At 38.6% G+C, this 13853-nt stretch overlaps 2 protein-coding genes across 2 annotated transcripts in view; one reads left to right on the top strand and one right to left on the bottom strand.

Annotated features, from left to right (window-relative positions):
• Positions 1-13853, bottom strand: part of LOC125862923 (probable protein phosphatase 2C 55) — a 217629-nt gene that overhangs the window by 147702 nt on the left and 56074 nt on the right. The gene's annotated exons all lie outside the window — the stretch shown is intronic.
• LOC125861615 (uncharacterized) lies at positions 9818-10662 on the top strand. Its single transcript, XM_049541471.1, has 2 exons — positions 9818-10396; positions 10465-10662. Exons 1-2 carry the CDS (start codon positions 9818-9820, stop codon positions 10660-10662), a joined length of 777 nt encoding a protein of 258 aa, XP_049397428.1.

Below are 13853 nucleotides of genomic sequence, written 5' to 3'. Positions count from 1 at the left end.
TAAAGAAAAACAAGTAAGAAAGTAGGCTCATATATCTAACAAAATAAATATAACTATAGAATAAGTCCCAATAATTAGGCCCACTTTATATTCTTTTGAAGTCACCCCTTTATGAAAAATATATTTGTTATTGTCATCGAATATTACTAAAACATTTTAATTTCTTAACATACTATTTCAAGATTTTAGATATGCTAACAGGTTCGAAATACAAGGTACATACATATATATGTCATACACAAAAATGTACAAATCCTATATTTTTTTAGTTTTCTCTATACGTAACTCATTATTTTGTTACACTTCATATTATTTTTTCTCATATCTACTATCTCTTTTACTAATAATATTTATTTATTTTATAATTTATAAATTCCTACACTTAAATATACATATCACTCTACTACATATAATCTATCGTCAATTTGCCTATACGTGTAAATAAATAATAAGTGTTCATATGTTTTAAATAATTTGCATGTATATACTACACTTTATCATAACATATTTAAGATCACAAACTTTTATGTAATATTTTAACATTTAGTATCATTATTATTTATTTCATTTAACCTCATTTTTCACACATACTACTATACATTTAAACCCGACTATAATTTTATTTTTTACGTCTTAATTCTATATATAAATAAACGACAAATTTTCATATCCTTTAAACTCAACATTTATTTTGGATACATTTATATAAGACACATCTATATTTTTCAACATATAAAATTATCATACACTTTAGTACATTTATTTATTTATGATAAACATCCTAATATTAATTTTATAGACATATATACGCCGTACCATGTATTTTACTATTTTCTTAAAATGAATAAATTTTACTTACCATTGATTTTTTAAAGAAAAAAATAAATAATCAAGTTTTTCTAATCATATTTTCCTAAATTGAGTTTAAGGACTATCTTCGGATAGGCTCTGAGGGATTCTTAATACCTTCCTCTCGAGTAATCAAAACCTTTACACAGAATCTTACATATTTAAAAAATGGTTTTCCTAATATTTTTCCTTAAAATTTAGGTGGTGACTCTAAAACAAAAATAATTTGTTTTCAAAATCAGAGTGTCAGCCATATTATGTTGTGAACTGTTTCGGCTGGTTCGAAATAGGGGTTTGATAGCTTGGCGACTCTGCTGGGGACTTACTTAGGTTTTAACCTTAGAAAACTTAATTTAGGAATAATACTTGTGATTACTTGTTTATTTTTGCTTGTTTGTTTTATCGAATTGATATATTATTTTGACTGAAAGGCCGCAAGTGAAATCCAAGCTTCTATTCCTTATTTGTTTTAAAACACTACTTGTTACTGCTTTCCCTACACTGTCATTTATACATTCAATCGATTCTTTGACCGTACACGCACACACTATACACACGAGGGGTGTTCCTTCACTCCTCCGAAACTCTCTTTGGATTCCTTAGTTTCAGAGTTGTTGCTATTAAGATAGTGCACCTTCTTGCAATTATTCACTCTCACTCTCAATCATATAGGAAAAAATCTTACTCTTAAAATAGGTCATGTTGCATAGTCTTAGGCAAGACAATATACGGTATTGTCATTGCGTTTAGGAAACCACCCAAATGTCAATGAGTTTCTTCTTTAAAACTCGACGACATAAACTTTGTGTGAAATTGATGTAAATTATCCGACCTTAAACACTTAATAGATTTGGAGCAAATTAACTCATTACACCCTTTACTCTCTTTTCAGATAAACCTCAACCAAGACTTGCCAGATACCTAAATGGTCGTTTCAGCACACCGCATTCTACAAAATTGGTGGCAAAATATCCGGAGGATACACGGGGCTGAGATTCGAGGGCACTTAGGAGCATTATTGTCACTTCTGGGGACACAGTGCGATACGGTCTTTGTCACTCAGTTAATAGGGTTTTGGGAACCGAGCACCGTAACTTTCAAATTCCTGGATTTTGAGATCACTCCTACACTAGAGGAGTTCAGTAGTCTTACCGAGCTACCGATTAGAGGGAGGCTACCGATGATCTCGTCAGCTATCTGTACTGATGATTTTCTAAGTCTCTTTGATCTACATATATTTTGGTCATTGAGATATGTGGACGACATACAGGTCGAGTTAGACTATCTCTTTCAGAGGTTTGGGCGTTCAGAAGGTTACTATGAATATCAACGTGAATTTGAATGTACTCGCGGAGCATAGTAACATATGAGGCCAAAAGTATTCGTTATGGCTTTCCTGTGAGTTATGGTGTTCCCGATAAGGTCCAATTCTGTCGATATCAACATATTGCCGATGGTTATAAACATCTTCAACATCTATAAAGATTTTCTTTGGTGCCTATGATCATCGCCGAAGTTCTTTATTCGATGACAGCCTGCATTAGGGGGCACAACTTCTTCGGGGGATGGAGTATGCTACTACAAATCTGGGTGAAAGGACAAGTCTATCGTCATGATCCACAAATGGATTTCTACATGGGTGCACGTAACAGGATCGAAAGCCATGAAGATCGTCTCCAAAATTGGGTGGGCACACCGACAGGAAGGGAAGAGTGGCATATAATCCTGAACAACCTCATATGAGATGCCATCCAATGGAAGTTTTCTTGGATAAGAGGAGTGGTGTTTGCGAGAACCCAATATTTTTTCTTTATTGAGTTAATTGGGTTGAGGGGCATTCAACCATATGTACCTCTTCAGGTTATGCTTTTTGGAATCATCTAAGACATTCTGCTATGGTCAATTATGGGGTCACATGAAGATGCTTTCACTTCAGTCTCGCTGGAACAAATAAGAAATCTGCAAGCCGAGTGGGAATACACGATCGATTTGGAAATAGGAGAGGAAAAATGGTGCACGCCGGAGTATTATGCTTGGCGGAATACTGTGAGTCATATGGCTCATCCAAGCGTACACAGACTTTGGGGGTTTGTAGACAACCACTAGATTGATTGGATTAGAGAATCAGTGCTTCCTCGCATGGGATTCACCATATCCATGTATAATCAGATTGTTCCTGGATCCATCGATTATTTGATCCAGGTGATTGAAGAAGAAGACCCGGAAGAGGATCTTGAAGAAGACCCGGAAGAGGACCCTGAAGAAGACCCAGAAGAGGGATCCCGAAGAAGACCCAAAAGAAGAGGTGGAGGAAGACCACATAGAGGTTTCTAAAACGGGTTCTAACATCTATGACTCAAGAGATGGAGGGGTGATAGACATGTCTCTCGAGCGCGGCCCCGACGAGTATCCAGAGTACCACCTAGGGCCATATTATGATGGGGACGATGACGATGACGATGATGATGCTCTAACTTGGTCGTAGATTTGTCTCTCTTCTTTGAACTCTTTTCATAAGCTCCTCAAAGTGCCATGTGGCATATCCCTCTTGTATGCCTTATGGCCCCCCGTATTTTCAGTTCTTAGGTTTCTGTGCCTACCTCAATGTAAAATCCAAGACTACCTTAATCAATGAGGTTATGTTTGCTCCAAATCTAAAATGTGTTTAAATTGATAATTTATTATCAAACTGATTGCAACGTAGGCCTACCTCAGGCAAAAAGAGGCTCTACATTAGGATGCATTTTGAATGTCGCCAAGTTGGCATATATATGTGTTACATTTATATATTTGTTACATCTTTCAATATTTTCCAAACTAACATAGTTTCCTTTTTTCTTTGTTTTCTTTTCTTTTTCATCATTTATCCCCAAAAGTACGTTGATTTGTGTCGACTTTCAAACTGGCTGACTCACGATACAACCTTCGATCAAAAGGAAAGATGACTGATAAAGACGACTTCAACGCTGTTGCAAACATAATGATACCTATTGAGAACCCCGAAGGTTCTCGAAACATGATAGACATCCAAAATTAAGAGAAAATGGCTCGCATGGAGCAAGAACTCGAGATCTTGAGTAAAGAACTACGCCAAGTGCGAGACTTGGCCAAACATTTGGCTACCACTTTACCTACTTTCAAGATGCCTATCTATTTCGCAAAAGCTGACTTGCCAAATCAGCCAGAACAAACTCAACACGCTCCAATTCACGGTCGAGTTCCACCAGCTTCTCCAACCGCAATTAGGACCGTTCCCGACCTTTCCAATTGCGACCCTACCATACCAACAATGCAGTAGATACTTGGGGCACATGTCGCCACTCCCTATGAGCCGCATGTTCCACCAGTATATGTCGCTGGAGCTCCTACCTTCACAATGCCAGCATGGTTAATGTCCCGTATGAGGTCGATCAATATGCAGAAATGGAGAAAGATTATGCATCGATAAATGCCAGCTTCAGGGTCTAAGAAAGGCATTGAAAAGCCTACAAGTTACTAGAGGAACGAAGAATCTGGATTATGATGACTTGTGCATCCACCCAGATGTTGACATGCCGGTAGGGTACAAACCACCGAAGTTTGACATGTTCGATGGAAATGGTGACCCTCACGCACATTTAAGGGCATACTGTGAAAAGTTAGTCGGTGTAGGGAGGAATGAGACGCTGAGGATAAAGTAGTTCATCCGGAGTCTGTAATGGAGAAACATTAACCTGGTATACTCATTAAGACCTTCGCAAATGGTGTGACTGACAGGAAATGGCTGAAGACTTCATGAATCGTTTCAGATTCAATATTGAAATTACTGCTGACAGATTCTCATTGGCAACATACAGAAGAAGCCATGAGAGAATTTTCCAGGAGTACGCATGACGTTGGAGAACCGAAGTTGCAAGGGTGAAACCACCACTAAATGAGAGTGAGCTTTCAAAGTACTTTATTCGAGCTTAAGAAGGTGTCTACTTTGAAAAGATGATGTCAATGATAGGCCAAAAGTTTGCAAAATTGGTCAAGATGGGAGACTTTATAGAGGAGGGTGTTAATTCTGGGAAGATTCAGTCTATGGTCGCATTGCAAGCTGCAAGTAGGGCTATACAATCGGGTTCCATTGGCGGCATAAAAAAGAAAAGGGAGGATGTTTCAGCTGTCACTTACCAACAAGGAGGACCGTCCCACCGATACCCCAGTAATCCCCAAATTGCTACGCATACTTCATAGGTCCCATACCCAGTATATAATACCCAACCACACTATAATCCACCCCGAGCACCAGCATACCAAAATCCTACAAGACCATATGTTCCTGTCCAAGCACCAATCCACCAAAATAGACCAACATATACACCGAGACCACGTCTAAATCTTGAAGCTAGAAATGCTCGTACTTACACACCGATTACCGAACCATATGCCCAATTGTTCGAGAGGTTGAGGACATCGGGAGTGTTGCAACCAGTTGAAGAAAAACTTCCTGATCCAATCCCTCGTAATTTTGATGGAAATAAGCGATGTGCTTACCACTCGGGAATCCAAGGATACGACACAGAAGATTGTTATTGTTTGAAAAACTAGATTGAGTCTTTGATCAGAAGAGGAGTAATCAAATGCACTCCAGCACCTCCCAATGTGAACAACAACCCTTTGCCAAACCATGAGAATCAAGAACTCAACATGGTTACTCTAGATGAAGAATATGAGGCCCCTGACTGCCCAGACATAGATGAAGCAGATGCCATGACATCTTCGGCGCAACCTGTTATCACTGTTCAACTAAAGGAACCTTTGACTATCCAAACATATCTCCCAAGAGTTGTAGTGACCACTCTAATCACTAAAAAACCTGAATATGACACCAAAGCAGTCCTATGGGACTATCGAGCACCGGCCAAGGGCAAGATGATTGACACTGCCATGGCTGAAGGGATGACTAGGTCAGGGAGGTGTGAAGCCCCAGAGGACCTAAATCAAAGAGTTCTTGGAAAAGAACAGAATCTAAGGAAGAATGTTACTGATGCTGAAGCCGCATAATTTTGGAAGAAGATGCAGCCTAAAAACTATTTAGTCGAAGAGCAGCTGAAGAAGATGCCTGCCTACATATCTATTTTGTCTCTACTTATGAGTTCTGAAGCTCATATGAATGCTTTGATGGAAGTGTAAGACAGAGTGAAAATTCCAAAAGAGACCACCAGTGAAACGTTAGCTTCAACGATTGGAAGAATAGTGGAAGCTAACAAGATTTCTTTCCATGATGATGAGCTGCCTGCAGAAGGGGCTGGGCACAACAAATTGCTTCACATTACAGTCAAGTGTTGTGATAAGGTGGTCACTCGAGTTCTAATTGATGGTGTTTTTGGATGTAATGTTTGTCCTTTTACCACTTTGAGGGATTTAGGTATTAATGTGGGAGAGATAAATGAAAGTCGTGTGAAAGTTAGAGCTTTTGATGAAGCGCAGAGAAGTGCCATTGGAGAGATCTATCTCAGATTGCAAGTGGGGCCGGCTCAATTCCCCATCCTATTTCAAATGATGGATGTATCATCCAACTACAACCTGTTGTTGGGAAGACCATGGGTTCACATGGAAAGAGCGGTTCCTTCCACTTTTCACCAATGTGTAAAGTTTAAGTGGGGTCGTACCGAAGTTCCATCCACGGGGAGCTCAGTCACCCCATCCTTTCTGTTAATTCTATCCTAGTCGCTGAGGAGTTAGACGGAGCCACCTTTCACACTTTGGAAATTATGGAAGCTATAAGGGTGGGTGAGGAAGCAGAGATAGGTAGGTAATACAAAGTTGTCAAGTGCAGCGAAAATGGTTGAGTCAGAGATGTTAAAGTATGGATATCAGCCTAAGAATGGACTTGGACCTAAGTCCAATGGCATAGTTGAGCCGATCCAGCTGAAGCATCAGAGAGACACCAACGGACTCAGATATGAGCCTGCCTCGGGAAGAGACCGTCACGGGTCAAGCGATACAATCTTTGTACCAGAACAAGCTTTGATTCCAGATCAAGTTGGCGTTGATGACATCGTAGAAGTAATAGGCAATTTATTCGTGGCCATTGCTGGAGAAGAGGAAGGGATAAATCTCAACAAGTTGACCATTCGTGATGCCGAACCTGGAGAAATCTTGTAGAATTGGACCACCAGCCCGTCCCTATTTCAACTAGAGTCCTAGTAGTGTGGAAAAGTAGTCTTAATTTAAAAATTTGCATGATCAAATTGAGGCTTGAATCATGCCTATTCTTTTGTTGCTTCCCTCTTCTAAAAAGTTAGAATGCTTTAAAAATAAAAAGTCTTTATTTTCTTTCAAAAATTTCTCATTATTTTAAATATATATTTATCTTTACTTACCTTTTGCACTTTTCAGCACTAATATTAATAAAAATCCTCGTTCAACGGTTATGACATGTAACGACTCCACCGAGCAAGGTGAAAGCGATGAACAAGATCACGAAGAGTTCGATAAAAGCATGATGCTGGAAAATCTACCATATGAGATCGAGCAAGTTGAAAGTCAGAAAAAACCCAATATGGATGAAACAGAGATTGTCAACTTAGGAGATGAGGAAATCGTGAAGGAAACACGAGTCATCATACATTTGGAGGCTGAAAGAAAGCAAGAGTTAATAGAGTTGATTAAGCAGTATGTTGACGTATTTGCTTGGTCTTATGATGACATGCCAGGATTAAGCACTGATATTGTCTTGCACAAATTACCGACTGATCCCACTTGTCTACCTTTTAAGCAAAAAACAAGAAAATTCAAATCAGATTTGAGCTTAAGGATCAAGGAGGAGGTAACTAAGCAAATTGAGGTGAACGTTGTAAGGGTTACAAATTACCCCACATGGTTAGCCAATATTGTGCCTGTGCCAAAAAAGGATAGAAAGATAAGAATATGTGTGGACAATCGAGATCTCAACAGAGCCAGTCCTAAGGATGATTTCCCTCTTCTAAATATTCATATACTCATTAATAATTGTGCAAAACATGAGTTGCAATCATTTGTCGATTGCTTTGCAGGGTATCACTAAATCCTGATAGATGAAAATGATGCAGAAAAGACAGCGTTTATCACTCCATGGGGAATGTATTGCTACAGAGTAATGCCATTTGGTCTTAAAAATGCCGGTGCAACCTACATGAGAGCCACGACTACCCCTTTTCACGATATGTTCCACAAGGAAATTGAAGTGTACGTGGATGACATCGTTATCAAATCCAAAAGAAGTTCAGATCACCTGGATGACTTACGAAATTTCTTTGAGAGGTTGCGTAAGTATAATCTGAAGTTGAATCCAGGAAACTGAATTTAGAGTACCCATGGGAAAACTATTGGGATTCATCGTTAGAAGGAAAGGCATAGAGTTGGATCTATCAAAGACAAAGGCAATCCAAGAGCTACCTCCACCCAAGACCAGGAATGACGTAATGAGTTTCTTGGGAAGACTGAATTACATCAGTTGGTTCAAAGCTCAATCCACAGTGATATGTGAACCCATATTCAAGTTACTGAAGAAGGATGCTGCCACAAAATGGACAGAGAAATGCCAAAGGGCTTTCGATAGAATCAAAGAATACTTGTCCAACCCACCAATATTGGTCCTACCAGAGCCTGGAAAGCCTTTGTTATTGTATCTATCTGTCATGGATAATGCATTTGGATGTGTATTGGGGTAGCATGATGAGACAGGTAGAAAAGAGCAAGTTATTTACTATTTGAGCAAGAAGTTCACACCATACAAGGCAAGATACACCTTGTTGGAACGAACATGTTGTGCTTTGACTTGGATTGCGCAAAAATTTAGGCATTACCTGTTTGCATTCACCACGTACTTGATCTCAAGAATGGATCCACTAAAGTGCATCTTTCAGAAGCCCATGCCTATGGGTAAACTGGCGAAGTGGAAAATTTTGTTGAGCGAGTTTGATATTATGTATGTGACATAGAAGGCCATTAAGGGACAAGCCCTGGCAGATCACCTCGCAGAAAACCCGGTGGACCAGGATTACAAGCCACTCACGACCTACTTCCCTGATGAAGAAGTGTTGTTTGTAGGAGAAGATATATCAGAATCGTATGATGGATGGAGAATATTCTTTGATGGGGCATCAAACTCTATAGGTGTTGGAATAAGAGCAGTCTTAATTTCGGAAACAGGTCATTATTACCCAATCTCAGCCAAGATTAGGTTTTATTGTACCAACAACATGGCGGAATATGAAGCTTGTATTCTCGGACTTAGGATGGCCATAGACATGAACGTCAAAGAACTCTTAGTGATAGGAGATTCTGACTTGTTGGTTCATCAGGTGCAAGGAGAATCGACCACTAAGAATGTCAAGATCTCGCCTTATTTGCATTACATAAAAGAGTTGAGTAGGAGATTCACAAGGATTGAGTTTAAGCATGTCCCTCGAGCTCAAAATGAGTTTGCCAATGCTTTGGCAACATTATCCTCGATGATTCAACACCTAGACAACAATTACATCGACCCTATCGATACAGAGATACATGATCAACATGCATACTATTTTCATGTAGTTGAGGAACTAGATGGAAAACCATGGTACTATGACATGAGAAGATTGATAGAAGCACAACAATATCCTGAAAATGCTACAAGCAAGCAGAAACGGACTTTGAGGAAGATGGCCAATCATTTCTTCCTTAATGGAGAAATCCTATATAGGAGAACTTTGGATTTGGGATTGCTGAGGTGTGTCGACGCCGCAGAAGCGACAAGGCTTTTGGAAGAAATACATGTAGGAACATGTGGACCGCACATGAATGGGTTCACTTTGCCAAAGAAGATTCTAAGAGCCGGATATTTTTGGATGACCATGGAGAGAGATAGCATCCGGTATGTGCAAAAGTGTCATCAGTGTCAAGTGCATGGAGTTTTATATGGGTTCCACTGAATGAGCTTAATGTGATAGGTTCTCCTTGGCCATTTGCCGCTTGGGGCATGGATGTTAGTGGACCCATAGAGCCTCCAGCGTCAAATGGACATCGTTTCATCCTGGTGGCTATTGATTATTTCACAAAATGGGTCGAAGCTTCGACATACAAGGCAATGACTAAGAAGGTAGTGGCCGACTTTGTTTGCAATAACATAGTTTGTCGGTTTGGAATTCCAGAGTCAATCATAACAGATAGTGCGGCCAACCTCAACAACGATCTTATGAAGGAAACTTGTGAAAGGTTTAAGATTGCTCATCAAAATTCAACAGTTTATTGGCCACAGATGAATGGAGCAGTTGAGGCTTTAAATAAGAATATCAAGAAGATTTTAAGGAAAATAGTAGATAGTCATAGGCAATGGCATGAGAAGCTACCATATGCTTTACTCGGTTATCACACCACGATCAGAACATCAACTGGGGCTACTTCTTATATGTTGGTTTATGGTTCGGAAGCAGTAATACCTACCGAGATGGAAATACCATTTTTAAGGATTATCCAAGAGGTTGGTCTGGACTATGCGGAATGGATACGTAGCAGGCATGAACAATTGATACTCATTGATGAAAAGAGGATGGACGTGGTTTGTCATGGACAACTCTATCAGAATAAAATGACCAAAGCATTCAACAAAAAGTCAAACCTCGACAGTTCACACCAGGGAAGTTAGTATTGAAGAAGATCTTCCCTCACCAAGAAGAAGCCAAAGGGAAATTTGCACCAAACTGGCAAAGACCCTACATGGTTCATAGAGTACTCTCTGGAGGAGCGGTAATCTTAGCAGAAATGTACGGCAGAGTGAGTACAAAGCCAATCAATTCAGACGCCATCAAGAAATACTACATCTGAAGACCTCAAGATTAGCAATTATTTTTGGTACTTTTGCATTTTTTGATGTAACAGAACTACGTTTAGACCTGACTTCCTATGGTGGGGTACATAGGCAACCCATATCGGATCCAGTCTCCCTTAGAAAACCCAAAATCATCATTTCCATGTATTTAGAACTAAGCTCGACCTGAATTCCTCGGTGGGATACGTAGGAAATCCTTTTCGGATTCGGTCCCTTGCATTTTATATTTTTCACTCTTTCCTTTTGTATTTCAACTACGTCCTGACTTGATTCCGCTTGGATACGTAGGCAGCCTGAGTGAGGCTCGGTCATTGCATCATAAGTTTCTTACTTTTCCTTCATATTTTTCAGTCTTCTATTGTAATTGAACTACATTACGACCTAATTCCATTTGAATACGTAGGCAACCTGAGTTAGGCCCAGTCATTACATTTCATATTTTTCACTCTCCCCTGTTGTATTTGAACTACGTCCTGGCCTGATTCCGCTTGGATACGTAGGCAGCTTGATTCAAGCTCGGTCATTGCATCACTCCCACTTGTATTCGAACTATGTTATGATTTGATTCCTATTTTGGGGATACGTAGGCAGCCTGAGTCAGGCTCGATCAATGCACTACATAATTTCCATTTTTTTTACCCTTAGGAAACACGTCCTCATAGTTAGCGTAACCTCAGAATATGAAGAATCTCGATCGTCATAAGGTCTGCAAAAGAGCTAGGGAAGTTTCATCAAGAGGGTAAAGGCTACAAGAAGACTATGTTGGATATAGTCAACAAAATGAAAATCTCGATGGTCTTTGAAACATGTCATGATCTATAAAACGCTAGAGGATTAATATATAATATACGTAGTATACTTATTTTCCAGACAAACAAGCTAATTCTTTTCAGTTTTTTTTCCACCTACCAAGTCTCTAGGCTAAGAAACTATGTGTAGGGCTAAGAAAGTGTCGAAGGATTCCAGTGACAAGGCTTCAATATGCGAGTCGATACAAATCAACACCCACTCCCAAACTAAAATTTTCTTCGAGTGCAGGAATATAAGAATCGAGGAAAATAACATCAAGTCTCGGGGCATGACCGGAAGCGCCACTCGACTTCTCACAATTATGAGCCAAACTATGCTTTCTCTATGTTATTTCTTAGAAGAACTTCAACCTACATATTATGTCTAAGAATATTTTATTTAAATCTCTGCAGGTACGCTCGAGATCCAGATCAAATATTAAAGAAAAAAGGATCCTCGTAGAAATATAGGATAGTTAGCTTAGTGTCAAGATTACTCCACCAACTGGAGGTTGTAATGTAACCTCATCAATAACTCCACCGATTGGAGGCTGTACATAGTAAACATTGTCAAACTCTACCAATTGGAGGCTGTACATAGCAAACATCGTCAAACTCTGCAATCGGAGGCTGTGTATAACAAACATCGTCAAAATCCGCCAACCGAAGGTTGTACATAGAAAACATCGATAGAATTCCACCAATCAGAGCCTATATATAAGCAAAAGAAGCAACACTCCGCCAATTGGAGCCTGTATATAAGCAAAAGAAGCAACACTCCGCCAATCGGAGACCACATCATAGTAACGTCACCGAAGCTCCACCGATCGGGGGCATGCAAGCACAACGACACTTTCATACACTAACAATAATATGTCACATTACAAGCTTTACAAAGCCAGATACATACTTTTACTTTACAACTGCCCCGCCAAGCGGAGGTCTACATTACAAGCTTTACATGGCCGGATACAGGCTTTTACATTACAACAGCCCCGCCAGTCGAGGGCCTTTACATTACAAGTTACTTTACATATATCACATTCACAACACAAAAAACGGGGACATCAACAATCGTTTGGACATCTACACTCTACTCTTTACATTCCAATTTCAATTCATAATTTTTGAACCGCAACAGGTACTTTTCACCTTTTTACATGTTTTGCAGGACAACACATTATAACGAGGAACTCCCTTTAAGCGGCAAACTAAGGAAAGTTGGTGCAATGTCAAGCATCACTAGCTACGTCAAGGATTCACTTTCAAAACTCAGCTCGACTCGATTTTCAAAAGTTCAGATAACTCTCTCAGGTCTCACTTCATTATAACCTGACACTGGGGCATTCTTTTAAAAAATCATCCCTCTACCATAAGTCTCCAGAAGAAATTGCTACGGAGCATTTCTCATTCATGTTCTTTAGAACTATATCTCGTCCCTCTATTCGTGCTAATCTCTTCAAACCTCACCATCAAAACATTTCAGTATTACCATAATTCGATACTGGGGCAAATTTATTTAACAAAAAATTACTCTATTCCTACACTCTCGACAACATATGGCCTGATTTCTCATGAAACCTGAGATATGTAGGCAACTCAGAAGCCAGAGTTCGGCCATAACTCTATAAACATTTCTTGCCATGTTTTGCTAAAGGTGTATTTTAGTGGGTCACCTAAAATTGGATCGTGTCAATATTTCTTTGTCCACGTCTTCTCTACTCTCTTCCATGGACAAAGAAAGGGGCAAACTGTTGACACCCAATTTTGGCTCTCCGCATTTTGTTTAACTAAAGTTTTAATAATAATAATAATAATAATAATAATAATAAAAATAAAGAAATATATATGTTACAAAATTGTAGGAATACGAAAAGATTTTTAATTATTATTTACTTTATTTAATAAATTTATTTCATAAATACTATTTTTTATAAAAATTAAATATATTATATAAATATAACTACTTTCTCATTTTTAGATTTCACGTCTAATAAATATTTTTCTTAAGGGTTAGCTCGATTTTTCCAATTAAATATAATTTATATTATTGCGGTGAATATTTTTTTTGACATTTTTCAAATTAGGAAGGCTTAATTAATTATTTAGTTACTAGTTTATATTAATTTTTTTTTTCAAATGACTAATTTTATCAAATAAGGTAGTTTTGTAAAATTATTATTGTTAATTTAATAAATTATGGCTATTTAATAAAGAAAAGGTTATAATTTAAATAAATTTATTTTGAACAAAAATTGGCAATCCAAGTATTTTAATTCGGCCAATCCACGCGTGCCACATTAGAAGCACATAGATTGTGCTTCATCATATTCGATCTCAACCGTCCGATTTGATCTAAGGGCCCAATTTAATTCAGTATATATATATATATATATATA

Source organism: Solanum stenotomum, chromosome 4 (genome assembly GCF_019186545.1).
Source record: "Solanum stenotomum isolate F172 chromosome 4, ASM1918654v1, whole genome shotgun sequence".
Taxonomy (NCBI): Eukaryota; Viridiplantae; Streptophyta; class Magnoliopsida; order Solanales; family Solanaceae; genus Solanum; species Solanum stenotomum.
Note: the sequence above shows the minus strand (reverse complement) of the source record. Positions and strands in the feature narration are given on the sequence as shown.

Excerpts from the sequence above, each read along its gene's own strand:
- LOC125861615 (XM_049541471.1), top strand. The coding sequence starts at position 9,818 with ATGGATGTTAGTGGACCCATAGAGCCTCCAGCGTCAAATGGACATCGT. Across the intron at positions 10,397-10,464 it reads ATGAAAAGAGGATGGACGTG|TTCACACCAGGGAAGTTAGT; the intron begins GTTTGTCATGGA and ends AAACCTCGACAG.